The 27,279-nt window shown below is 41.4% G+C and overlaps 2 protein-coding genes across 2 annotated transcripts in view; one reads left to right on the forward strand and one right to left on the reverse strand.

The window, feature by feature from the left end:
• Positions 1-1,593: 1,593 nt before the first annotated feature.
• On the reverse strand, positions 1,594-2,696 carry LOC115045674 (probable G-protein coupled receptor 139). The gene is made up of 2 exons (XM_029505460.1): positions 2,618-2,696; positions 1,594-2,489 (listed from the first exon to the last, which is right to left on the reverse strand). The coding sequence occupies exons 1-2, from the start codon at positions 2,694-2,696 to the stop codon at positions 1,594-1,596; spliced, it is 975 nt and encodes a 324-aa protein (XP_029361320.1).
• Positions 2,697-5,157: 2,461 nt separating this feature from the next.
• slc12a5b (solute carrier family 12 member 5b) overlaps positions 5,158-27,279 on the forward strand; it is a 39,015-nt gene continuing 16,893 nt past the window's right edge. Inside the window, exon 1 of the mRNA XM_029505461.1 lies at positions 5,158-5,260. Within this exon, the coding sequence (XP_029361321.1) occupies positions 5,158-5,260 (103 nt within the window). The remainder of the gene's footprint in view (positions 5,261-27,279) is intronic.

The raw sequence follows: 27,279 nt of genomic DNA on the forward strand, positions 1-27,279 counted from the left end.
AAAGTCTTTGCAATTTTATATTGAAGAATAATAATTATTATCATCATTTTATTTATTTATTTATTTATTTATTTTTATTTTTTTTGTGGAAGTTCCTCCTCAATTTTTGGACATAGTTTTGTCGCAGCCCATCTTTTCATACTACCTTTATATGCAGTCATGCTACTGGCCTGTTACCAATTAACCTAATTAGTTGTCAAATGCTCCTCCAGTTGTTCTTCATTTGTGTCAATTACTTTTCAAGCCCTTTGTTGCCTCTGTTCCAAATTTTTTGAGATGCGTTGCTGCCGTCAAATTCAAAATGAGCTAATATTTTCCATGAAATTGTAAAATGTCTCAGTTTCAACATCTGACATGTTTTTATGTTCTATTTGGAATAAAATATGCATTTTTGAGATTTGCAAATCGTTGCATTTGGTTTTTATTTACATTTTACACAGCATCCCAGCTTTTTTGGAATTGGGGTTGTATTTGCATCGTTCCAAATTATTTTTAATGTTTTATATTTAACCCAGCATATTGGGAGGCATTTCAGACTGATAACAGCAGAGATGTAAGAATGTAAAGACTGAGAGAGGGGAGGAATGGTACACACCAAAGGTTCCCATCTCAAAAGCAGCTCAAAGATGTGTAGCATCATATTATTAGGGTTAAAAAATAATTAAACAAAAACGAATATGGATACAATAAGAAACTAACTGAAACTGTTTTAAGCAGTCCAGTATTTTTTGCAGTGTTTTGCCCCAGCAAAGGAAATTTTAACTCTCCTGCTGTAAAATTCTGGCTTCTCACTGAATTTATTAGAAGTATTCTTTTGATTCTTTTGATGGTTTTGCCAAGTTTTTGTTTTTGTAAGTGATAGACTCAGCTGGGTCTGTAATATTAATGCCTCAGCTATGCTGCAGTCAGATCTCATGTTGAGCAATGAAGAGCCCCTCCTGCAGTTTTTTATTTCTTTCTTTATTTTGATATAGTAGATATAAGGATGGAATTTGTGTCTGCTATACAAGTATTGTGCTTTTGATAGTTGCTAAGAAAAGCTTATATCTTGTAAAATGTCATTTCTTACATGCCTAAAAGATTCCTTTGAGCTCAAAATGTCAAATTTAATACATATATGTGTTAAATTTGACATTTTCTATTTAAATTTCACTTAAATCCATAATGTGTATACACATATGCTATGTGTTGAAGTGAAAGATACTCATTATGCTCCCTGTTTGATTCAACAGGCTTGCACGTTCTGTAGTAAAATCATTTTATCTCCTTGTTTGTTTGCTCTGAGTCTCAGCGCAGGAAATTATTCTGAAACTTGAAGATTGCAGGTGGGTGTCAGAATTGTTTACACAGAGGTATAATCTCCATGGAATACAGAATAAATAAAACACAGTGGTGAAAAGCATTACACTATGTTTTATGAGTCCTCATGGCTTGTTTTAGCTATCTGTCATTAACTGATTATGAGAGCATTTCCTCTGTTCTTCGAAACTGGGCAGAGTGCACCTCCACGAACTTCCTCAAAGACAATGTCACCAACTGTTTTCAAGTAACAAGAAAAAAGGCCTCAGCTCAACATGACCAACAGCTTTTTTTCTAGAGCTTTGCTTTGCAGTAGAAGGACACTTGTCTCATACAGGCTACGAACTCTCTGCGAAACTTGGATTGAGTGCAGATATACAGGTACATGTTGACAGCTGCATTGCTCAGGCTCAGCATGGTGCCGGTGTCTGCTGCTATATTTATCTGAAGGTTGTAATCGTTGCGGTCAAAAGAGTACATGTGAGTGGTGCGGAGGATGAGCTGAGTCACAGCACGGGTGGCGGACAGCAGTATGAAGCTCATGGACACCATCACTAGAAGCACCACAGATTTCCTAATCCTGGATTGCAACAGGGGCGCGACTTTGTTGACCCTGGAAGTTAAACCTGCAGTGACGTGAACTCGATTGCTGTGAGAGATGAGGCGCAAGGTCAGCCCGTTAAGTGTGAGGATGATGAGGAAGGGGATTATGCAGGCCTGCAGTGTCTGAAACCAAACCAGGGTATGGATGAACTGCCACGGAACGTCTGTGTTGTAAACGCACCTCGTCTGGTTGTTCTCATGCACCGAGGCATTAGACCAGTAGTAAGGAAGGGCAAAAAGATGACTGAAGAGGAAGACGGCTGCGATAGTCCATGCTGCACATCTTGGTGTGCAGAGTTTCGTTTTCAATTTCCACGCGTGGATGGCAATGAAGCGTTCGACCGTAAATGCAACCACCAGCCATGTCGAGGCGTTATAGGCTCCGTAGTTAAAAATGTCCCTGAGGCTGCACCACGGGACGTAACTCCAAAAGGGCTCCTGCTGGTGGTATTTCACAGAGAGCTCAAGAATCACGATGAAGATCAGAACAAGGTTGTCAGCCACAGACATGGCCATCAGATAGAATGTGCTGGACCTGGAAAGCATGCAGTTCCTCCTCCATAATACCAAAAAGGTGATGGTGTTGGCTGAGGAGAGGATTTGTGTCAGTTAAGGTCTTACATGCAAGAATTTATCCAATAGATTAATATAAGTGACCGAAAATATGGATATTTTTGAATCAAATCGGCCGCCCGCTCTAACGTGATGTACTCACAGGGGATTCCCACGGCTGCCAGGGCAGGGTAGAAAACTTCTTGTAGTGTCACCATCCAGTGTTTCTTTTGAGGGCTCATCGTTTCACGCCACAGGCAGCGCCCCAGCCTGCAGGCTGATCAAAGACTCCGTTTGAACACACTGCCGAGGGCACAACATGGCCCCTCCCATGTTACGTCAATGTACAAACAATGGGAGTGAGTCTACAGCACCGGATGTTGATAATGTGAGAGAGTTTTTGAGATTGCAATTAAATGAAACGAAATGAGCTATTTTAAGCTATTGCCTACCGCGACCGCACATTTAAACAGTGCATTAGCTGATTTTGTGCACCCAGAAATATATTTATTTACAAAATGATGCATACAGTTGTGGCCAGCTACTGTTTTTTTTTATGAGGCCCAGTTTTTTCTTTCTTTTGCTTCCAAAATAAATAAATAAACCCCCGTCACTGACCAAGACATATAGAACAGGGCTGGGGGAGAACACAGGGTTTCCTTCTAGCGCTCAGTTAAGTCTCACAAATACAGGTTAAAAGTATTCAGTTCTCAGCGACGCCTCTGTTCCACACGAGGTGTTTCATGGACTGTTTCATGTCCAGATAATTACTGGAGATAGAGATGATTGACTCCTACAACAAAAAAAAAAAAAACAAACCCTGTGTCTTGTTGAAGCGTCCAGACCACAGAACAAACACCATTCGTTACTCTGCTGCCAGTTACTGGAGGGTTTTTATAGAGATATCTCAATAATCTAATTCTTTACACAAACGCCTGAAGACTATCTGGCAACCTTTGGATCCTCATGACATGGGAATTCAAATGTTGTACAAGCAACACACACTGAGACAAATCCTGGGAAAAAGAGACTCCCTCCCCAACCTGTAACCAATCCCTCACTCCAGATGTCCTGCCTACTGTGATATTGCCCAGATTCACTCACTGTTCTCTGTGACCATTTTCAAATTCCTTCCGACTAATCAATTAAAGATGCAGCATGCATAAAAATTATACACAACATGTGCACCATGTTAACTTGTTTTCAACAAGTCTAATCAGCACGTTGACTAAAGATAAATGTGAATTTGCTCTCTGGTCAGTAAAATCAGTGATATGTCAGGAGCATGTCATGGGAATATTAGTTTTGACATTGCCATGTGCTTCTATAAAAAGTCAGCTTGATGGTCTTTAGCAAACAAAAGTTTGGGAAGCAAAGAATTTGATTGCCTTTTTCCAGCAGATATCAGGATTAATGCTGGTGATCTCCCCGTGTCTGTTACATGTCAAGCTAATTAAAGACAACACAACTTTCTGTTGAGTTATTACTTAACAGTTGAGGATGAATGATGTTTTTTTTTGGCTGCTGGATGTAGAGGGGAAAAGGCAGGTGATTTGAGAAGAGTTTGAGTTGGGAATATAGTGGAACAGCTGTGCAAATCAGGGGTGCAATGGTACGCTAAAGTTTTGTCAGTTTTGGCCGTTAGACTGGTTCATAAGTTAGTGGACTTACTCAACTTTGTTTTGGTAGCTCAATCTCAGTGATGCTGGTCTGTGTTGCGTGCTAAACGAGGTTGCTAGGATAGCTCGACAGCAACATATGGGGCTTTGTGATAACGTTCTGTCACCCGGAGGACACAAGGAGTGGCGAGTCGTTCCGCTTTGCTTTAGCGTGGTGATATTTTCGATTTGTTTGGTCCACTGGTGTGTTCGTACTGAACACCCTGTACCGATGCCTTTATACCACGGGCATGCAAACTGTTCTGCTGCTGACAGGAAGGTGCTGCAGAAGGTGGAGAAATGTCAAATGACATTGGACCGTGTTTCTTTGGAAAGCAGGTTTCGTTTGCTCTCTACAGAGATGTTGGGCTCATCTGAGGAGGGTTCAATGTCTCTGGTTGCATGGAGGGTCATAATTCACATCACATCTTCACAGGGAGCCCACAGCAATCAGCTGGTATTTAAATAGCTCAGCATGTAATGTGTGTGTGTGTGGGGGGGGTGCTCCACCCTGCAGGAGAAGTCTGAGTGTGCTAATGCTGCGCCAGTAACATGGTACAAGAATATAACAGTGATTACTTTGCAGTGCAGAGGTTACATAATGCTCTAAGCCGGTCATTAGGAAAAAATGCGTACAAACATGAAATCTATGTCTGGCACTCATCAGCCTAACCCATATATCTGAAGACACGAGTGTCCAGACATCTGTGCTGCTTTTCTCAATTTCTAAACCCATGCTGAAATGAAGCAGAGGTACCCAAACATCAGGGTGTGGCCAGATGGACTGGTCTCGGCACGCAGCAGCCTCTCTGGCAGAAGACGGTTTTAAATATTAAGGCGTACACTGAAACTGCAGTGCACGGAGGACGCAGCTGTGGTCAAGACCTTCAGAGCATGAAACAAGCAAAAATGCTGGATAACTGCTGAGGTGTGCCGGCTGCTGAAGACCTTGAAAGCTGCGTATGGAGGAGGGTATAAGGCGGCTCTCTGTTCAGCAAAAAGAAACTTTTCAAGAAAAGCCCAGGAGAAGCTCTACAATACGGGAATGTGGGAGGACATCCAACAGTTTACAGACTGCAAGATCAGGCTGGGGTTTGAGGACAGTGATGTTTCTCAGTTTGAAGCATCAGGTGGACGGACCGATGGAGGTACAAACCTTTTTCATCGTTGGAAAATGTCAACCCTTTGCTGATGAGCTGGAGATTTTAGTGAAGACCCGCAAAGCATATCCTGAGTGCCGAACCGAAACTTCTCAGACTCCTGTATGAAACTACCTGGCTTTACTCAGATACCTTCAGACAGAGATGCTCAAACGTGTGGCAAAATAAAGATGGAGGACTGGCTATATTTGGGAACCAAGACGGTGTATCCTCAACCATAGCTGACTCATGGTCTGAGACCAGACTACATTTCACGATAATTCAATCCTGGAATTCATAACAATCCCGATTCACATCCAACCCAAAGCAAATGCTGATGGTCCTTTTGATATCAGCCATTAAGCTGTTGCTAGGATACAAACTAAACATCCTGAAGCACTTACCTTAATACAGACAGTGTGGGGCGCGACAAACGGGAGGAAAATTTCAATTTTATGCCTATCTTACCGTCAATGCTTTTCTTTATTGACAATAAAGATAATTCACTCTAAACAAAACACCCACACGCAAACAAAGCAATAATGGCTAATGTGGTCAAGGAGCATTAGGAGACCGGGAGAAAATGTAATCTGGGACTAAAGGGCAAAAACAGTGATAGATGTCGGGATGAAAATCGCAGCGGGACAACAAGGTAGCAAGTGGCCGTGAGCAACATGGATACATTTGTGGCACGGACTACAAAAGAGCCAGCACCATCACACACACACACAGAAGACAGACTGTTGCGAAATACAGATCTCAGCTCAACATTGAACCTGACTTGACAGTGGCAGTTTCATGCCTGCAACCCCGTTTTGAGAGGATGTGCAGTGCAAAAGAGGCACATTGAAAGTTCTCTTGGTTTTGTTTTTTGCACAGATTGCAAATGAAACACTATTTCACTATTTGACTACTATACTTTTTGTTTTTCATTCAGTTATGATGGCATAACGGCACTCTTATGGAACTTGGTGTTGATGTTTTTAATTTTGATCCAGTATAAAATGTGGCTGATATGCTTGGTGTTAGTCAGTCCAATAACATGAAATGTAATTTGTCGAGATTTTTGGGTTTTTGTTGGCGCGAAAGTGTCAAATGGGGCTTGAAAATCCCCACCTGTTCAAAGTGGGGAATGACCAAAACAGTTTGAGAACCACTGCCTTAATATATGGAGACTTCAATCATGTTTCCCTCTCCTTGCACCTGAGCGGAGTTTGTTAAGTGTCCCACCAGAGGAAATAAAACCGTTGACATGCTTTATGCTAATGTCACTGAGGCCTAAAGAGCTGCTGCCTTTCACTGAACTAGACGGGTCAGATTACAGCCTGGTTCTCCTGCAGACCTGGATCCACTCCTGTTCACACTGTATGCAGCAGACTTCAATTACAACTCAGAATCTATTCACATCCAGAAATACTCAGATGGCACTGCTATTGTGGCATCTCTCAGGGATGGACAAGAATCTGATCAAAGCCCTCAGGGACTGGACTCACAAATACTGCCTCCTACCGAAACATCTCAGAGAGAAAGGAAATGATGGTGGATTCCCAAAAGCCCAAGCTCGCTCTTCAGCCAGCGTGAACAGCGAGGTGGTGCCACCCTACAAATATCTGGGCGTACACTTGGACATTCACTCTACAGAGAGCAGGAGTGCCACCTCTTTTTCTGAAAGAGGCTCAGCTCCTTAGACATCTGCACAAAGATGCTGCAAATGTTTTACCGGTTCTCTGCTGGAGTCTGCTGGGAGGAAGCAAAAAAAAAAAATTAAAAGCAGCTGGACATCCTGGTGGAAGGAACTGGCTCTGGGATTGTGATCACATTAGGCTCAATGGGAGCTGTGGTGGAGCAATGCAAACAGTGGAAGGCAGAAACCAACTTTAAATGTATGGACCACCCGCTTCACAGCATCCCAGTGGACCAGAGAAACTGCAGCAGTGTACAGTTTATCCGATGAAAAAGAAGAGGAAAGACATAAAATCACTTATTTCCAGTGCAATCAGAATTTACAACTCCTTCACTTCAGGCTACCAATTTCCCTCTAGAGACGAATAAAGTATTTCTGACACGACGAAGACACCGTTGCTGCCTAGAAACGAATAGAGAAACTTCCGGACTAAGAGATTCCAGTCAGTCTGTGTTTGGAAAAACATCCTCGACTCCATCACGCAGAGAGGCAGATCTCCTCAAGGAGGTCATTCCAATGTTGTTCACGTTGCTGAAGCACGATGCACCACCACGACCTGATGTTTAAGTTCGTCGACAGTCATGTATAAGGAAGAGGTCGAAGTCTGCAAGCTGGTGCAGAGACAACAACCGCACAGCATGGAAAAAAAAACCCCAAAAGAAATGATCACCAATTTCTAGAGGTCACAATTAAAGAGCATGTTGACCTTTGCCATTTCAACGTGATTCTCAAGCTGCAGCATGAACATACTGAGAGACTCTTCACAGACGAAACGTGATTTGCAGCTGCTGCCCTCCCAGAAGTGCTATCAGCTTCGACATACTGTCAGACTGTTATGTGGTGAAATGTGGATGTGCCTTTTATTGATTCTGGAGGAACTCTCATCATTTTGCTTTTAATAACAAGCAAAATGACAATGACGTTGATTTGATTCGATTTGGCATTCATACGCCACCTATAAAATCAATCAACTTCAAAGTGTTTACTGCTTTTCCCTAGCCATATAATTTTATAAGCTACTGGCTCCATCTTTACCCAGAACAGACTCATTTAAACGATTAACTCTAATAATAATATCCCATTCTAATAGAATAACAGACTAGTCTAGAGAAAGGACTTTCAGGATGTCATTTAGCTTCTGCTGAGGCATACAAATACTTTAGACTCCCAGGTAATATTTGCTAAAAAAAAATAAAAAAATAAAAAAATAAAAAAATAAAATCAGGCTTTTCTGAGGATATTTATCTTCCACCAGTAAAACTATTGTGCAGTTAAATCACACATCTCTCCTTTTGTTGTTCTTTGGACAATGCACTGTGTTGGACCTGTGTTCGCTCAAACAGAGATAGTCATTTAAACTTATACACTATATTGCCAAAAGTATTCGTTCACCCGCCTTGACTCGCATATGAACTAAAGTGACATCTCATTTTTAATCCATAAGGTTTAATACGATGCCGGTCCACCCTTTGCAGCTATAACAGCTTTAACTCGCAAAGGTGTTCTACTAGGGTTTTTTTTTTTTTTTTTTAAATCTCTTGGCATGCCACCATGCCATACCATGCCATATGTTATATGACATTGTATGTAAGAGATTTTGGAAAATTCCATGCTCCCAACTTTGTGGGAACAGTTTGCGGATGGCCCTTTCCTATTCCAACGTGCCTGTACACCAGTGCACAGAACAAGGTCCATAAAGTCATGGATGAGAGAGTTTGGAGTGGATGAACTTGACTTGTCTGCACAGAGTCCTGACCTCAGCCCGACAGAACACCTTTGGGATGAATTAGAGCGGAGACTGAGAGCCAGGCATTCTTGTCCGACATCAGTGTGTGACCTCACAAATGCGCTTCTGGACGAATGGTCAAAAATGCCCATAAACACACTCCTAAACCTCACGGAAAGCCTTCCCAGGAGAGTTGAAGCTGTTATAGCTGCAAAGAGTGGACCGACATCGTATTAAACCTTTTGGATTAAGAATGGGATGTCACTTAAGTTCATATCAAAGCAGGTGAGCGAATACTTTTGGCAATAAGTGTAAGTGCACATCTCATGTGCATTTCAATTCAAAAGAACAGATTTTCTGATTGCATAACAAGGCAATGCCTCTTTTGTGCTTATGTCAGCTGGCCCTAACCCATCAGCTGAGAGGATGAGAAGATCAAAATTATTTAGCCATAGTTACAGAAAATGCGAATCTGATTAATCTGTTTTTATAGTATCTGTCAATTCTCAAGTGCGCAGCTCATAAAAATGTCAAAAAGGCATATTGCAGGCAAGCCAGTGTTCTTTTCGGTTGAGCATCGACACAAAATAATTATCTCTCGCTTTTGAAATTATGTCATGGTAGAATCCAACCCAAGTTGTGAAAACATAAAACAACAAAGAGATGAAAAGATTTGTCCCGGATTTCTTCTCGTAGTTTCCATTCTAACTGGCGTATGACAGCTGTGAATCACAATGGTGCTGCCAGATGAATGAGAAAATTGAAATTCCAGTGTGCTCTCATAAGCGAAGAGCAGAGAAAACCTCACGGCAGAAACAGAAGGCAGATGTCAAAACACACAAAAGACAGAAATAATATCGTTGTGAAAAAAACTGATGAGAACAATATAGCCCCATATACCTACCCTCCCCTATCTAATACGATTAACCGTGATTATCCAGGAAGTGGCAGGTGCACAGTCAATGTTGCCCTCTGTTGGACAGATGCACATCTACTAACCATCAGAATGGAAAGGCACTCTCTGCTAATGCAATGTGAATTCAGCTTCCTTTCCATTAGTAAAACCTATGATCACGTTCTTTGGTGTAAAAAGTTAGCCTGTGTAAAGAAAAGAGAAATCATTATTGTTTTAAGAGCACAGTGAAGCCGGGTCCACTGAATTATTTTCCAAAGGTGTAGGGTAACCATTCAGAGCCTTTACGTGACGGGAATATAGCAAGACCTGTGTGTTATTCAACTACCCGAAAATTCAGACGGTGCTTTTCAACCTTTAGGACACACCAAGTGAGCTCGGGAGATGGTGCTGCCAGCCGTTGATCCATCAGAGGCTACGGGACGTCATCGTGCTGAGAGGATTGCACTGCTAGAAAGGATTACACCATTTGACATTTTTCCTGACCAAAAGTACTTAACCACTTTGATTAGAGAACCAAAAAAAAAAAAAAAGATAAAATACATTTATGACGAGGGCAGATCAATTCAGAATATTTTTAAAGGCTGAGCTGATCTTGTGGGATTGATGTGGCCAAATCAGGGATGGAAGAAAGATTATTTGAGGACAGAGATGCAACAACATCCACACATTTTGGAAGCCATGAAACACTGTATAATGTGATTTTTGATCATGTCCTGCAATTTCACGAAAGCTGGATAGTGAATCAAAGCACGTCAGTTCTCATAAGGCACCTTTGCAATGTCCCTGAACACAGTCATCCATCAAACAGATAACAACTCTATAAGAAAGCCTTCACTGAGGTAAGGGCCGGTTGTTTGTGTGTCTGTGTGCGTTCAGTGGATATAATAACCTGCATATAGCCTGCTTACTGTGTTTTGTCCAGCTGATATGAATTTCAAGTATTATGAATCTATAAAACAAAAATCAATCTGCCGTTAACCCATAAAAGCCGTGTCATAGAAAGACACAAGTCTGGAGATGTTGCATTTTTTTCTTCTAAACAGCTGAGATGGCGTTTGTGTCAGCCTTTTTAACATGCCACCCATAAGTGGAACAAATGTAAATCTGCCAGTCAAATCAGCTCAGCAACAGTTAGCCTCTGTGTCATCAGCATCATTATCATTTCTCCTGTTTCAGACCGCTCTACATTTCAGCTCCCAGAGCACTGTTGTGTTCAGCACAGCGTCTTCTTAGAGCCCATTTCATACTGAAATCCATACCACTCTAGCATGGTGACTGTGGGGTTTATTGAATATGTATACATATGGCAGCACAGTCGTTAGCGATGTTACCCCGCAACAAGAAGTTCACTGGTTCGGTTCACAGGTCTGGGTTCATTCTCTGTGGAGTTTCTATGTTCTCTTGCCCGTGTGGGTTTCTTCCGGAAACTCTGGTGTTTTTATGTGACTAAGCGTATGTATAGAAAGACAAGTCACTGCAGCACCACGGAACGTTTCAGCATCTGGTTCAGGTTTTGAAAACGATGGCGACCAAAAACAAAGTTAAAGGGCAAGAGGTCAGCCAGATGTGTTCTGTTTCACCACTGACGCGGCAGCACATACAGCACACCTCAATTCTGCCCTCTCAGCAGTACAGGCACCTGTCAAAAGACAAATACTGCACCAGGGACACAGAGAGGGGAGAGCAAGGGAAGGGCGGAAGGAAAGAGTGAGAGAGAACAATAACAGCAGTTAAGGGAGCACAACGCGATGCAACCAGAAAGTACAGCTGTGCAGAGGATTAATGACGGATACTGCTAAAATTACTTTAGTAAGATCAGCTGCAACAAAAGTTGTGCCAATAATGATCTTAAAAATATCACCAACTAATAATAATTATTGCAAGTGTTGAGCAGATGTTGAGTGGGAACGTGGGCCGGTGTTGATTCGGTATTTGCAGTATGACGGACAGGGAGAAAGAGCACAGGAGAGAAAAACACAAAGTACAGCAAAGGGAATACGCATACAGACACTGTGTTCATTTTTATGGGCGAAGGAGAGTTGTCATTTTCTTGTTTTGGAGGAAAGTCTTAAGCCTTGTGTTAAATGTACAGAGAACATATAATTATTTTTTTTTCTGTGCACTTTTTTTTTTTTTTTTTTTTTTTTTTTCATTTTCCACAGGAATAACAGGAAAAAGGGACTAGGTGAAAATTACTTCTCCACATTCCTTTTAAATACAGCCAGCTCTAAAATGATGGATATGCCTGACACTCCTTTTAGATTTGTGTGGATACGAAGATGGTGTGCTGGCAGGTGGCCGGATCACTCCCCCTCTTATTGAATGAGGGTGATAACAGACAGATGGTTTGGCGAGCAGGATCAGAGATCATTTCTGCCTTTGGATTCCCTGGCACAGTTCAAGCTTGGAAACAAATTCTGAAGAGCTCGGTCTCTCACCCTGTGTCCCAGCGCCTGTCAGAGCCCCATATCAGTCATAAATCTTAACTGTACCAGGAGATTGTTGCCAATAATGACTAATGACTGACCCCTGTAGGTATTAAAGGAATTTGGGGCTCTACAGTCTGAGACTGCAGCAGGGGTTTAAAGTGGTCACTGATGATGACGTTCAGCGATGGAGGTGAAGGACTCCTACTCCTACTTTTAGGATACATAAAAACCTGAACCCCCTCAGAGAGACACGTATTGTATGGCATGAATTGTGATTTATGTGTTGATTGTGATGCAGCGGTGCAGAAAACCTCGGATTAAACCGCTCGTCTAATTAGAGTAAACTTCACTGATCAAACGGGTCTGTTATCGGAATAGATGTTTTTCAGATAAGTGGTTGTGACAAGTGTTAGATGTCAGCTCGCAAGCTGACCAATAGATAGAGCAGGCCCTCTGTTTGATCAGGAAAAAGAATAAGTGGATTTCAGCCCATCGCTGCATGGCCTTAATCTGCAGGATTAGGGCATCATAAAGTCCACTCCGGTGTGTGCGTGTGTGTGTTTGCATATGGCCGTGTGATTGTGCTTTCTGTTTAGGTAACGTACATGTGTGTAGCGTCCGTTTGCATGTTTTTGTATACCAACAGAGGTGTGAATGAATTTGTAAACTCTCGTATCCAGAGCCACATGTGCAGCAGCGGGCAGACAGGAGTGGGATGGAGGGAGGGAGGTGCTCATGGGTTAAGAGCCAAAGCCGCTTGGCCCAGATGACGATTGCTCTCAGGCTTTCTGCCAATCAAAGCCCAGCCAAGAGCCCACTCTCATTGACAGGGCAGGGAAATGGTGTACAGCACATAGAGCACCGAGAGCAAAACAGAAAAACATAAAAGCACATACCATAACAGAATTTGGTGTGATGACAATCACATTGACATATAATCGCCTTTTAATCAATTTGTCTATCACATTTATAAATAATGAATCAATGATTATTTACGGGTTTATTTCCTATAACGCCATCTTAATAAATAACGCACACTACTGAAGTTGTGAATAGAACAGACAGTAGGTGAGGTGAAGGCGCACTTCACCTCTTCTACTGAGTGATGGATGGATGGAATGTTTCTGGGTGCCCTGTCAAAGCCAAATTTCTGTCACCATGCGGGACAGACAATGTCTCTTCCGTCCATCTATGGAGGACTTCATGCTGAAAGATTAAGTCCAGGATTGCATCTTTATTGTTTGCATAGTTTTTTTTTTTTGTTTTGTTTTTTTTTTTGTTTTTTTTACCTGCAACTACATGGATAGAGACAAGGGCATTTATTATTCTATTCCTCACTTGTGCTGAATGCATAAAAAAAAAAAAAGGTTTTTCTGAATTCACATTTTACAGCTGGCCCTGTGAGATTTTTACCTTAAGCTTAATAACTGCTCACATCTTTGCTCCCTATAATAAACACCAGACTAAAATATTATTTCCAGGAAATCAGGAAAGGATGATTATTTAAAAACTAAACTGGACTTAAAATAACGCATTGCCTTGCTGTGTTAAACATTGATGAAGTAAAACAGCATGCGATTTTTCCATCGTAAAGAGGAAAGCCTGCGCACATTGCTGTTGGTCTTCGCCTTTATCTTTCCAATGCAAATCCCAAAATTTCAAGTTGCGCACACTCTCACTCTGTTTTTAATGAGTCTCCTGTTGCGTGTGTTTCTAATGGTAGAATTTATTGACTGAACTGCCCATAAATTTATCTCAGTAAATTCCATCCTTCTCTCTTGGGCCTCACCCTGTGAACATAATTCAGTTTATAGCTGCTGCTCGCTTTCAGCACACTTCTCCTTCTCAGGATAAATATTTTCTTTTTACTCCCGCCGTTCTGTCACTCAACCATCAGCACAACTTTTTTTGCAACTTGTGATCATTACCGCGGAGCCAGAGGAGTGAACATCTGATGTCAGTGCTTATCTGGCAGGCCTTGTAGCTGGTTTCCGATAGTCAGGATTAGATCCCGCTGAACATCTGCCAAAAGTCTAACCAGAGATGGTTTCACAGGTCACTGTGGCAGTCAAATATACAAATACTAATGGTCTGAAGGGGAAAAGCTCTCTCTCTCACTCCTCTCCATTAAATGCCTGTTGTGTTTTTGGCCATGCTATCTTTATCACTCGACAGGTGGTTCGGATTAATGATGCTCTCTAAACTTCAGTGTGGGATGATGTGTAATCCATGAGTGTGCAGCTTTTTAGACTTTAACAGCCTCTTTAAACGTCCCTATCTTCTTACTAACTTAACTTACTGTTAACCTTCCCCCAGTTTCGTCCTCTTCTCCCCGTCTACTGGTTCTGGTTCGTCCTTTTTTTTTTTCTCCTTCTGCTCCTCTCAACCTCTATATTTTCACTAAACCATCTGTCCTCGCCTGTGTGGGGCTTTCCTCTTCACAAATTGCAATTCTATAGGGGAGTCCTTACAGTAACCTCTAGTGCAATGATTGAAAGATATTGATAGATTGATACATAGTCAGAAATGAGTGAGGGTTCAGCCTTGTCAGTCTTGCGCCTGTTGTTTGACAATACATTTAAAACAAAGTGGATATTTTCTTCTTATTTCTTCAACCATAATCTTCATAATTTCCAGATGAAAGCCTAAAAACGCGCTACAGCACCACTGTGATGGATTTCCGCTACTGACTCCAGCCGAGAGCTGAGCTTTTCATTCAGATTAAGATTTTAAACCAAAAGAAAACTTTGACGTTATGCATTTTAAGTTCATGGAGTATTACAAGTGCAGCCTGGAGCCTTTTTAGTGGTAATGGGTTGTGATCATGCAGGAATGATGTGTGTGTGTGTGTGTGTGTGTGTGTGTGTGTGTGTGTGGATGAACACTAATGAAATGGAATCTCATTTTCCATCTGAAAAGAACATCAAAGAAGATGTTTTCTCTCAGGAGACAGTACCTTGTCTGACCTGCGTCTTTCATTCATTCATCCATCCATTTCATCAAAAGAGACATTTGGATGGATGATGATGAATATGCGTTCGGGAAAGAACGAGGGAGGGGGGGGGGGGGGGGGGGGGGGAGGAGAGGGATAATACCTTCTGAATACATGATGAATGTAGTCAACAGGCTTAAACTGACTGGGGGGCGAGTAGCGCACAGACCGAGAGTGTGCGTGTGAGTGACACTGAGCATCATCATCAGCTCTCCTCTGCAGCCGCTCTCAGTCTCTCCGTCCTCTCCGTGACGAGATCACGCAACAATCAAGACAAGTAAAAGAAGGGATATAACAGATTTTTTTCTCAGCAGTTCTTTTTTTTTTATTTTGTTGTTGTTGTTTGTTTGTTTGTTTGTTTTGGGTTTTTTTTTTGTTTGTTTGTTTGTTTTGTTTTTGTTTTTGTTTTTTAAACTGAGGCACCAAAAAGAAGAGGAAAGAGGCGTCAGGAAGCAAAAGTTCAGGACATCTTGTTATTGTCTCCAACCCATCCTGTGCTTTTTTTCTCAGCAACAAGCTCCACACGGTGTTGCACAGCCTGAGGAGGACACAGGATGTTGAACAGCATGACGGACTGTGAGGAGGGAGAGGGGGGGCCCAATAGCCAGGGTGAGTGACAAAACCTGCTGCAGACTGGTGAGTCAGGATCCCCTGTCAGTGTGCATAACAGTGTGTGGATGTGGACGCATCAGTTTGCAGCTGCATGCAAGTGTCAGCACTGGGACTGAATGTATGTATGTACGCACACCTGCAAGTCGGGCAAAGTTAGGAAAACCAAATTACTGATTACATATTTTGGGATGCAGACGTGAATATGGGAAAAGCTAAGAAAGATCGATATGGACGCAGGAAATTACTGGACCAACAAACTCTTTGTCTTTTGCTTTGAGTTTGGTTGGTTAGGCTTAGATATGGCTGTGCTATTGCAGATGTTGTGAGAACGGAAGCAGCGGGATGCACTTCGATCTGATCTAACCACTTCGCACTGCTTCGATAGTTTGTTGCTGATTTCTCACAATGAGTGAGCCCTCTTGCTGGAAGGATCGGCAACTGGATGAATTTGGCACCTCGATGCAGTAAGTGTGTGCCAGAGGATCATTCAGCGTCAGTAGGTTCTTACGTCCATCTCAAATACTTCCAGCCCTTTGAAAGAAAAAAAAAAAGAGGCTTATAGAGTATGAGTTCTAAAACTCATTCATTGCTATCCCCATTAAGAAACCTCAAACCCTGGGGCAAGATGCGGCTTTCATAATAGTCAGAGTGTGTGTAAATGCGTGGGTGTGTGCGCGTGCATGCATGTTTGTGCATGTTTGTTTCTGAACATACTGCATGGATGCAGTGTGTGCCTAAAGTGTGTGTCTAAAACGCAGTACGTATCTCTTATTCACCAAAACAGTTCATCTTTTGAATATTTTCATTATTTACTACCTTCAATTTCACTGTTATATAAAAACTAATCAGTTGCTCAAAGGTGAAAATGTCGTTATGATTTTGGAATGAATCAGACAGAACAAGTAAAGCAATGAAAACACCGTGGGAAAGTTTGGGCCATTAATTCTTAGGTCTCTTAGGTCATGACAAAGAAAGGGAACACAGCTGAAACTGAAATTTGGAATAAACGGAGGAACACGAAATACAACAACTTAATTTCTCAAATATCCAGTCAATAGGACAGCAGTCCTATATTTGTCCTAAAAGGTGCTGAATATTGTGAAATAGAAACCAAATAAAACAAGACCACATCATGAGATCATGTCATCGTAAATGGATTCTGGATGGATAGTCAGTGCGCCCAGTTGCTCCAATGATAACTCCGCCTACCAGGAGGGAGGACAAAACCCAAGCAGCACCATGTCAGGACAACCCTCATCACACATTCAGCAGCGTAAACTCTGAAATCTACCAAAGCTGTCAACAGATTACGTAAATGTTCTTTTTCGCCGTCAGTACAGACGCTAGCCAGTTTTTCTCATCCCACTCTGAGACGGTAATAAAAATGCACAAAAAAGAAACGACTGCACAATTTCCATGACGCCCAGTATGGTTGCATCAGCCAAAAGTTCAGGATTTAAGTTACATCACACCACCGGCGGTAGGAAATGAGGCGGTATTTGGGGTGCAAGAGCTGGCACACTGGAGTGTGAACGAGAGGGCATCACACCTGGAGGGAAAGACAAAATGCACTGACCCCCCCCCGTCTCTGTCTGTCTATCTGTCTCCCATGGATGTGCCTTACGTGTCTCCGCAGTCTGTGTTGTGTCCCCCCTGTCCTCATCCTACAGCTGCTTCATGTTCCTGCTCAGTACCTGCTGCTGCAATAGTTACCTTCAGTAATTATTACATTCCCATGGTAACCTCTTCTCTAATATTTACTGGAGCACATTTAGAACTTCCAGGTTGCAATCACTGCATGCTTTGTGTATGTTTTGTTTGTACTCTCAATGATATCTTCTGTCTCTCTCTGCACCCCTCTGCAATCTCTCCCTCTGAACCCAACCAGGGTTGGCTGCAATAAATTGCCTTGATGTAACTTTGTTATGATTTGGCACGATATAAATACGTTTTTGAGAAATAAATAATTAATCTGTAAATTTGATTTGATTTGAAACATCAAGTTCCCACCAGTTTATAATTATGTTGATATAAAACTTAATCATACTTAACAATAAACTTAAAATACATGAAGTTGATTAAAGGCTAAACCACTTAAAACTCTTTGTGGAAAAAACATCTGCACACCAACTTATTACCTTCGTTACTACATTACATACTCAATTGTCAAATACAATTATCCAATCAGCCATCATGTGGCAGCTGTGCAGCGTATATACTCAGAAAGCTTCAGTCAATGTTCACATTCAAGCTAAAATTAAGAAAATATGTGACCTCAGAGACTCCAACCTTCAGATAAATGTGGGAGCCAAAAGAGGTTGTGGAGTTTCCTCTGATCTACGGCGGTTTCACACACAACAGTAAAGGTTCCTCAGAGTGCTGCGCGGAAGAAAATCATCCGGTGGGTAGCTGTTCTGCAAACCGAAACATAGATGACGAATTTGGTCTGAGGGGAGTCTGAGAACCTGAACGCCAAAACACGTGTCCAGCATCTGTGGCTGCAGGGGGGCACAGTCTCACTGAGACTGTACAGCCGAAAACTGGAACAAGTACGTATAGTCCATAAACTTGCTTTCATTTCCTGGACACTTACTTCAACACTGACAACACTGGCCAGGACGCACAAAGAACAGCGCTTCATAATCCGTCCATGCTGAAATGTTTAGGCATTCAACAGTTCATTACAATACAATCATCATAATGATACCACTGCCTCGCTGGATCAAACTAATGATGTAAAATTATGGTGAGGGGGGACGTTTTGTCCTCCGTTAACTGACATCAGTGTTTCCGGCATCTTTCATCCGATGTCCTGTTTGTCTTCTCTCTCAGTGAAAAGGCAGCAGTGACTACAGCATTAACATATGGGCAATCAGACAAATTGATTCACATTCAAACACCCGGATGACAACATCTGGCAAGCAGATTAAATGAATCTCAGCAGACGGTAGCTGTATCCTAAAGGGCCGGGGGCGCGCTCTCCTCTGCTCAACTTTTAACATTTTTGCATTGTTGCTGAGTTTTAGATGGAAAGACTGATACCACATAACTGCATGTTGAACACAAAGCTAAAGCAGGGATAATAATCGGTTCACTCAGAATAAATGCTGGACGCAGCAAGCCTCACTTTTTGTGGTAGTAAATAAAACTATATGGGCTTCTTTAATCTGTACAAAAAATTGTTTTATGGGAACCGGCCAGAAATCTGTCCAGGACAAACCCCACCGCCAAACCAACTATTTTTTACGCTTTTGTTTTTGTTTTGTTTTTTTATTAAAGAAATTAGTTAAACATGCCTTGAGTGCTCCAGCTTTAGTGCAAAAACATGCACATGCAATTGCCTGAAAGTGTGAATGTGATTGTGTCTGGCTGCTTGTCTCTAAATGTTAACTTTGTGATAACATCGTCTCCAGCTCCCTGCGACCCAGTAAGGTTGAGCATTGTAGATAATGGATGGATGCTCAGGAACATGTATGTAAATGAATAAAAACATAGAGTCTCTGGACAGTATCATTCATACAAGCTGTTAATGAAAACAAAAACTCTCAGCAAACCGACATATTTCCCAACATGTTGGAATGTTCCTGCGTAGATTGCAAGAGGAAAGCCAGGCAATTTGTTTAACACGGTCCGGCAGTGATTGATTCGTTTCAATAATGTAAAGAGGCATACTATAGGTGATTCCCGACCTGGTAGGTCACACAAACATCGGAAGGGATCCGATGGTTTATCATCTGATTAGAACCAAAATGCCACCTATTTCTATTTCTGCACATGAAACACATTTTTGCAGACTTTACACTCAAATTGAACTTTGTGTGTGCGTGTGTGTTTCATTCATCTTGTGTGGCTGAGTTGTCGTGGACCTGAGCAGTCATGCCATTGCAGCAGATATCTCATTGCACGGGAAGCTCTGCTTTATGTAAAACTGCCCTCTTTTCATATAAAGGATTTGAATATTCCTGCTTCCTGGTAATATTACTGATGTACAGCCTTAATAAACTGGCTCAGAACAGATAAACAATGCCAGTAATCCTCTGATGTGCTGTCCTGGTTCTTCAGTGACTGAACGCTGAATGAAGAGGGTGTCAGGCGCGAGTGACAAGGTCAGGGTGGTAAATTTGGAGACATCTTGTTTCTACGAATTGATCCAATTCCATGTCCTTGATGTGCGCATGTTACTCATTTTATTTCATTCTACATCCATCTACATCACGCGTCAGATTCAAAGGTCAAAAACAGGGGATGCAGCATCACATGGTTGTTGTTGTTATTAGATCACCAGAACGAATGCAAAACTCCAGTTTCCCTCCTAAACATAACATTCCTTTCAGTACTTTACTTTGCAATTTCACTAGTAAGTACTCTGTTCATTTTAATTTAACCCACCCACACAGGCTCGGTAAGAACATGCAAACTCCGCGCAAAATGATCCCAGACCTGGGAACTGAACCCGCGACCTTCTTATTGTGGGGCAACAGCAGTAACCACTATGCCACAGCACTGCCCCAAGCAAAACATTGTTATAGCTTATTTATTGAGCACCATTTACGCCAAAAACAAATCCCCAATGACATTAGTGGTGTTTTTATGTTAGAACAACTCCACGTGCACTGTGAGTTAGTGAGCCTGGGCTCGATAACAAAATACTCTGACACCATGACTGATGCAAATCCACATTGGTCGTTTGTCCGAATGGCTTAAAGCTAGCCATGTCTTTAGTCAGAAATGAATGGCATTATACTGAGAACCAGAGCCACATTTAAACATTACGACATTTTTCTTTCTTTCTTTCTTTCTTTTTTTTTTTAACCTCAAGTAGTTTTAGTTTTCTGTTTCGGACAAGGGCCCTCTATTTCTGTGGCCAAAAATATGAAGTTTCTCTATCTGGATTTTTTTTTTTTTTTTTTTTAACTGCAGCCATGACTGAGACCACAAGATGATTGAGAGCTATTATCTGATCCATTTTGGCATGAGAAATGAGTGTGAAATGAGTGTTCTGTGGTCACAGAAAAAGACATTCAGCCTCTACATGAGTTTCTCAAATGAAATATGTTTTGGCTCACACGGTTATGAATGTCTGGAGCAGCGTAGACTCTCCATTATTGGAAAAAATGATGCTTTAACCTCTTTGCATAATGCATACTGCATTTGATTGTTTTTGACTGGGACACTTTTGAAGCTGCTGTCTCCTCTGTTCAGAAGTGACTAAAGGGTTTTCTTATTATCTTGAAACTGCATTTTCCTGTTTATATTACTATATATTATAAATGGCCGTATAAAGATTATGTGACGGTGGTATTTGCACAGTTGGTTTCAGTTAGACAAAGCCGTTATATATAACCTTCTCAGCCTTCGGTTTCCAATAGACAGTCACTGACATAGTGGGACATCCACCAGATTAAGACATATCAATATTTTCAGAGGAATCAGTATTCAAACAGAGCAAAGTTAATATTTTAAACATCTTCTGAACATCACATCCACCACGTCACCAGAACAGCCTCTTTCCACCTCAGTTACATTGACCTTTTTCTCTTCTTAAGAGATCCTGCTGAAAACCTGATCCATGTGTTGATTATTTCATGGTTAGGCTATTGCAAATGGATTCTTCACGCCACGTCATCCAAAGTCCCCAAAAAACTCCAGTCCAACCAGAACGCTGCTGCACGTCTCCTCACAGTGACCACATCACCCGTGTTCTAAAGAAACCACTCCCTGTTTCAAAGAGGATCAAATTCAAAATCCCCCTCCTCACTCGTGAAGCCCTCCATAACCACGACGACCACTCCAACTGCACCGACATGCGCCACCATCACTCACTCTCCGCTCCTTTGATGTCAACCTTCTGGCACCATCGCCCAGGACCAAGCACCAGTCCTGGCGGGGGTAGAGCATTCTCCATTGGTCACCCCTCCCCAAACACATCCCTGACTGCACTAACCTGTCCACTTTCAAAACCCATCTCAGAACTCTCCTTTTCAGGGCTGCTCTTAATGTGTGATTGTGTCATTGTGAGTGTTTTCATTTGTGCGATTGCCATGCATCTTATATTTAATTTCTTTACTGTACTTAGTTTCACCGCTTTCTTTGTTTTTACATTTTGCGAAGTGGTTTGAGCATTGTTAAGAGTGCTAGACAAATAGAATGCTGTTTTTCTTTTTTTATGAAAAAGCTGTGGTAAATGCCACATATAGCCGCAGCCACTGTTATATTTTTCTTTGTGGGATGAGCCATAGTGGATCAAATGAATTAATCAGATTATACAAGTGTAAAAATGTGAAAATGTTGACTCAGAAATATACAGAAATATAATATGCAGCTGTATTTGACCCCAATCCCAACAACTGTGATCATGCCCTTATTTACCTACAACCAGCATATAGAGTATGCAGCACATGATGAGCTCACGGCGTTGGCTGTTTGTCACATTCACTTTCTTGCCTCATGTGATGTGTTATAAACGTCAACAAGGAGGAGAATGTTGGTCCAATTAACTGCCTTGATATCAGATTCCAGCACTGGTTGAATGCTATTTAAACACGCTGATTTTAGAGCAGCAGAAATGTCAATACATTTCAAGGACAGCATTGTTTTGTTTAGGAATAAAAGCTTCACATTTGGAAATAATGAGGCTTGTCTCACTTTAGGCAGGTTTTTACAGCCTCTGTATTTTACCTTGATTAACGGCAGATGGATGAACTGAAGTTTAGATTGAGTATGGTTGTGTCCGAAACCACCCCCTCTCTCCCTAATCCCTACTCCCTATATAGGGAGATGAATGTAGTGGACTACATAGTGAACTCCTTCACCAAATGAATGCTCAGTTTCGGACACTACTTTTGGCGCCGTTAATTGCGTCATCGCCGTCGCACAATTAAAGCGTGCCCAGCTCACGGCTACATTTTGTCACAAAAGATTTCGGACTCCACTAGAAAATGATGAACTCCCAATATAGTGCACTAATGAGGGATTAGGGAGTGGTTTGCGACACAGCCCAAGTGTTTGCATATCTTGGGAAATATGCCCACACACACGCACGTAATGTAATATTTGCAGTGTGTGGGTGTGTGTGTGCACATTTCCTCACTGGCACTACAAAGGAGGTACACTTGAGCCTCACGGGAATGTCATTAATAGTTTCACATGTTTCTGGATTAACCGAAATAATGTCACAATGATGCTCAGCCCGTCATGGGTTCATCCAATGACTTTATGAGCCAGTTCCTTCCTTAACTCTCTTAATGCCTTTTTGATGGAAAATTTGAATTTGAATTCAATCCATATTTTATTGAGGAGATCACATTTCAGTGTCTCTGTTGCTGAGAAGGATCTGAGAAACCCAGCCAGGCAGGCAACAAGCCGCGTGTGACTCAATGAAATAGAGTGTCAGCGAAAAGAGAGAGATTTAAATTAAACAAATTATTTCATGGAATTAGCTTTAATTCCTCGGTTACAGCAGAAAATGACCGTGGTATGCCGGTGAGTTTTCTGGCCGTCTGATTGGTGCAGCCCTCTCACATGCCGAAGTTAATTTCTGCCTCTGTCTCTGTGGCCTCCAACAGCTGCTGGATAATCCCCCTGAGCCTGTGTCCTATTAAGCTTTTAAAAGCCGGTATAAACTGTTCATTTTGTAATAGCCATGTCACATTAAGGGTACAAATCTGCACCACTGCCTTTCATGTGTATTGGTGTGCATGAGCGTGCCTGCGGTGGTGGCCTCAACAGAAAATATCTTCAGATCTTCATCTTTCTGAGCTGATCACTTCTTATCGATAAGTGATGGCTGTCCGTCCTGAAGCTAAAACACGGATGTCGACAGAAAGATTATCCACCAGTGACATTTGAGTTGGTCAGAAAACCTGCTCTCGGGAACAATAGTGTTAATAAAACAACAGACGATACATTTGGGAGTTTAGTTCTTTCCCATAAACTTTAAAAAGACCCGGTTGAAGTAATTAATCTGTGACCCCTCCCCACCCCCCACTGTTAGGTAGACTCAGACTCCAGTTAATTGACTTTCTAAGCTTAATTCCTGCAATATGGAGGTTTGTTGGTTTTTAAGACCAAATTTGCTTACAGTTAATCTTTATTTTTATTATCTTTTCCTGGAGAAAAAAATCTTGTAAAATTTTAGCTCCCTATAGGCTAAATTGTGTAGCATGGTAAGGTCTTTTTTTTTTCCTTAAGGTTTTTACCAGTGTTTCTAGGAGGTGCTTTTGTGACTTGGACTACAAGTGCTACCTTTATATCAGTTCAAGGATGTTTGCTTTATTAGTGTTATTTCTTACTTCTTTTATCTAGAACTTTTGGTTGTATATTAACATTGATAAAGTAGGTCGTTCCTTAATTTAATCATTAAATCTTCCCATCACATGATCATGATTGTTACTATTTAACATGGTGGTGGTGATGCATTCAATTATATTTGTTTGGGGAAAAGTGTTTATTGGCAGATGTGTATCACGATGAAATAAGAACTCAAATTGCCATCAAAGTGAAAACATCTGAAGTCTTAGCCTTTGGGAATACAGGTGTGGTTTATAATTTGAGATATGACCAGTTTAGACCAGATGTTAATTTTGAAATTGAGAGTTATATACTCTAAATCACGGGTGTCAAAGTCTGGCCCACGGGCCAAATATGGCCCTCGGTGTAATTATATCTGGCCCGCCAGACTATAGCGCATACACTGCTAGTACGCCAAATCCCAGAATGCTTTGTGTTGGTGCATCATGCAAGACTGCTAAGCGCCCCTTCTCTTTCTGTTGACAATCATCAGCATCCATTGTACCAGGCACCTCGGGTAAACTTACCTCACCCGCCGTGTTGCCTACTGCACAGTTTGCTGAAAAACTGAGCATACTCAGAGTGCACCTGGCGATTCCCTGACTTTGAAATCCAGAAACGCTGATTTGGACTGCTCAGTAATCGTGGAAAGTGCACCAGCCAACCTCCAAACGGAGCTGACTGAACTCCAGTGTGGTTGCACGCTCAAGTCAAAGTATGAGTCTGCGGGTGCTGCACAGTTTCCGTGTCTCCTCCCCGACACGCTGCCCAAACTCTGTGCCCAAGCTGCTCAAATGCTCTCCGTGTTCAGCAGCACATGTCTATGTGAGCAACTGTTCTCTCTGATGAAGATGAAGGAGTCGTCTCATTGGTGACCCTGAGGATTTCCTCAGCTCAGAGCGCTTGCATCTAAGAAGAGATGTCAGGTATCTGGCTCGAACCAGCGTGCATCAGAGTAAATCAGAGCAAACTGAGCTTGTTGTCTTGATGCACTTTTTCTACTCCAAAGCACAGACCGTTAATAGTTGAGTTTTTATTGAAGGAAATTCCTATTATTTTTTTGGTTGTTTTGTTGCTGGCCTGTGAAAAAAGATTGACATGAAATAGGAACTTGAAAGGCTACAGATGGAGAGAGACACAATAAGAAAGGAATACGACTGATATGTGTTTTATATTCAAATTTAATTTCTCATGTGTTAATAATATTAAGCTTTGGTTGTTCCAGATTCAGTGTTTACGCAAAAATAAAGTCGTTTCAACATTACATATCTGGAGAGAAGGGAAAAGATGCACAGTTGCAGTCCATTTTTCAATAAATATTGAGTTTGGCCCACAACTTAGTCCCAGTTTTTAATTTTGGCTCATTGTGAATTTGAGTTTGACACCCCTCCTCTTAATGTATATTTATATATCAAAGTGAACAACTAAACGAATGTCTTTCAACAATAACTGTGATCTGAGCCCGTGTTTCCTGGTAACGTTTTACAAGTGAAGTGACCAGTCAAGTGAAATGGAAAACGCATTTTTATTAAGCATGAAAGTTTCTTTTTTTTTTTTTTTTTTTTATATCATGACAAAATGACACGTGAGTAGGATGTTTTCTACCAAAATATAAAATTTTGGACAACAGTGTCCCCTTTTTCAGGCACTCACAGTAAGGGATCTGAGGCATTGTGATTTGGTTTAATTCATAAAAGGTCACAATGCATTCAGATACAGTATGCGCATGAATCACAATCCTTCCATAATTTTAACTGAAAGGCTTTTGGTTTTTGTTTCGCTAACACAGACACAAGCTCAAACAGGGGAAGCTGAATCCTTCCCATCCAGCGCAGCTCCATCTGACACGATCCTCAAATTATACACACAGTGAACAGGAAATCATTAATGCAATCATTAATGCAAATTCAAGAAAGCTTACCCATATTTGCAGCTTTCAATCCATTTTATTTATAGAGCACATTTAAAACAAAACCTAGTTGACCAAGGTGCTTTACCTAGACATGAAAATAAATAAAATCACTATTAAGTAAAATATAACAACATGCTAAATAGAAGCCATTAAAAGAGTAAGATAAGAGAGATAAGATAAGATATTTCTTTATTTGCCCCAAAACGGGGAAATTCACATTGTTCCAGCAGCAAGTGGACAGCGAACAGAAGAGAAGAACAAAAACAAGAACATGGACAACAAACCACAAGCACCAAAAACCATAACCACAGCAGAGAAAATATGCAACAAAAATAACAACCGTGACATTATTTACAAGAGAAATGTTGGTACTGATTACTACACCAGAGATGAAGTTGTTATTGCACATAATAAATAATGTCCTTCATGAAAGCCAATAAGAACGTAAAAGCTGAAATGTTGGGCCCCCAAACTATGTTAAAGCCAAAGAATTCAATTTTAAAAACAGCTAAGCTGGGGGCTTGTTTCACATGAAGGAGCAGGGAGTTCCAAAAAAGCATAATTTCAAACCGGACTGGAGCGCCTCTAGAATGCTGTGCTCATTTAAAAAGGACTGGAACTGTAAAAAGTCTTTGAGATAAATAGAAGTTTTGAGATGGGGCCGTAAGTTAGAGAGCACTGATGGGTCCAGATTAGATTTTTTTTAATTAGCAGCTGTACTACCGCCTGCTTAAAATAAGAAGGAACATAACCAGAAGTCAGAATACTGTTTATGTTCTCCTGAATACTCATTCCAATAGTATCCCAAACCTCTATAAAAAGATGAGGTTGGGTGACATCAGTGGGGCGGGCAGATGGTTTCGGTTTGGTAACAACATCTGTGAGGCAGGAGGGGAAAACTGGTTCAAACTGGTGAAAAAAAAAAAGGGGTCTGTAAAGTAACAGATGGGTGAGATGATGGGGTTGAAATATTGTGTTGTGTTGATTTTATTCATCAAGTCTAAAGGTTTTTCACAGGCCTGTGGGGAAGTTTCATAAAATGTGGATTGAGGAGGATGAAGGAATGATGGTAATTTGTTTATTTTGCGGTTGCATCTTAAATCTTTTTTCCCATTTATCTATTATATCTAACTGTACTTACTAATGTATCTTTCTGAGTTGTTCTATCATATGCTTTCTTTCTTGTTTGAATCTCTGACAGTATAAATCGGCATGCTCTACTATTTCGTATTGCCCGCAGGCACGAGTCGCGATATCTCATTTGTCCCACTCAGCTTTTAATTTGAACCACTGTCCTTTGCAGCCCTTCTTCCTGCATTGCCTCTGCTATATTTCCTTCAGGTTTTGTCAAATAATGCTCTTGGTTTCTCTTTTGCTGATGCGAACTGTGCATTAAGACGAAAACAGGAAGAATACCAGCCAAAATAACTGCAAAACACCATAGCCTCGTGCTATTCTATGCTACAGG

The sequence above is a fragment of the Echeneis naucrates genome, chromosome 7 (assembly GCF_900963305.1).
Source record: "Echeneis naucrates chromosome 7, fEcheNa1.1, whole genome shotgun sequence".
Lineage (NCBI taxonomy): Eukaryota > Metazoa > Chordata > Actinopteri > Carangiformes > Echeneidae > Echeneis > Echeneis naucrates.

Bases quoted from the DNA above. Each gene is read 5' to 3' on its own strand.
- LOC115045674 (XM_029505460.1), bottom strand. From the start codon at position 2,696: ATGAGCCCTCAAAAGAAACACTGGATGGTGACACTACAAGAAGTTTTC. The intron at 2,490-2,617 runs GTGAGTACATCA...TCCTCTCCTCAG, and splicing joins GGCAGCCGTGGGAATCCCCT to CCAACACCATCACCTTTTTG.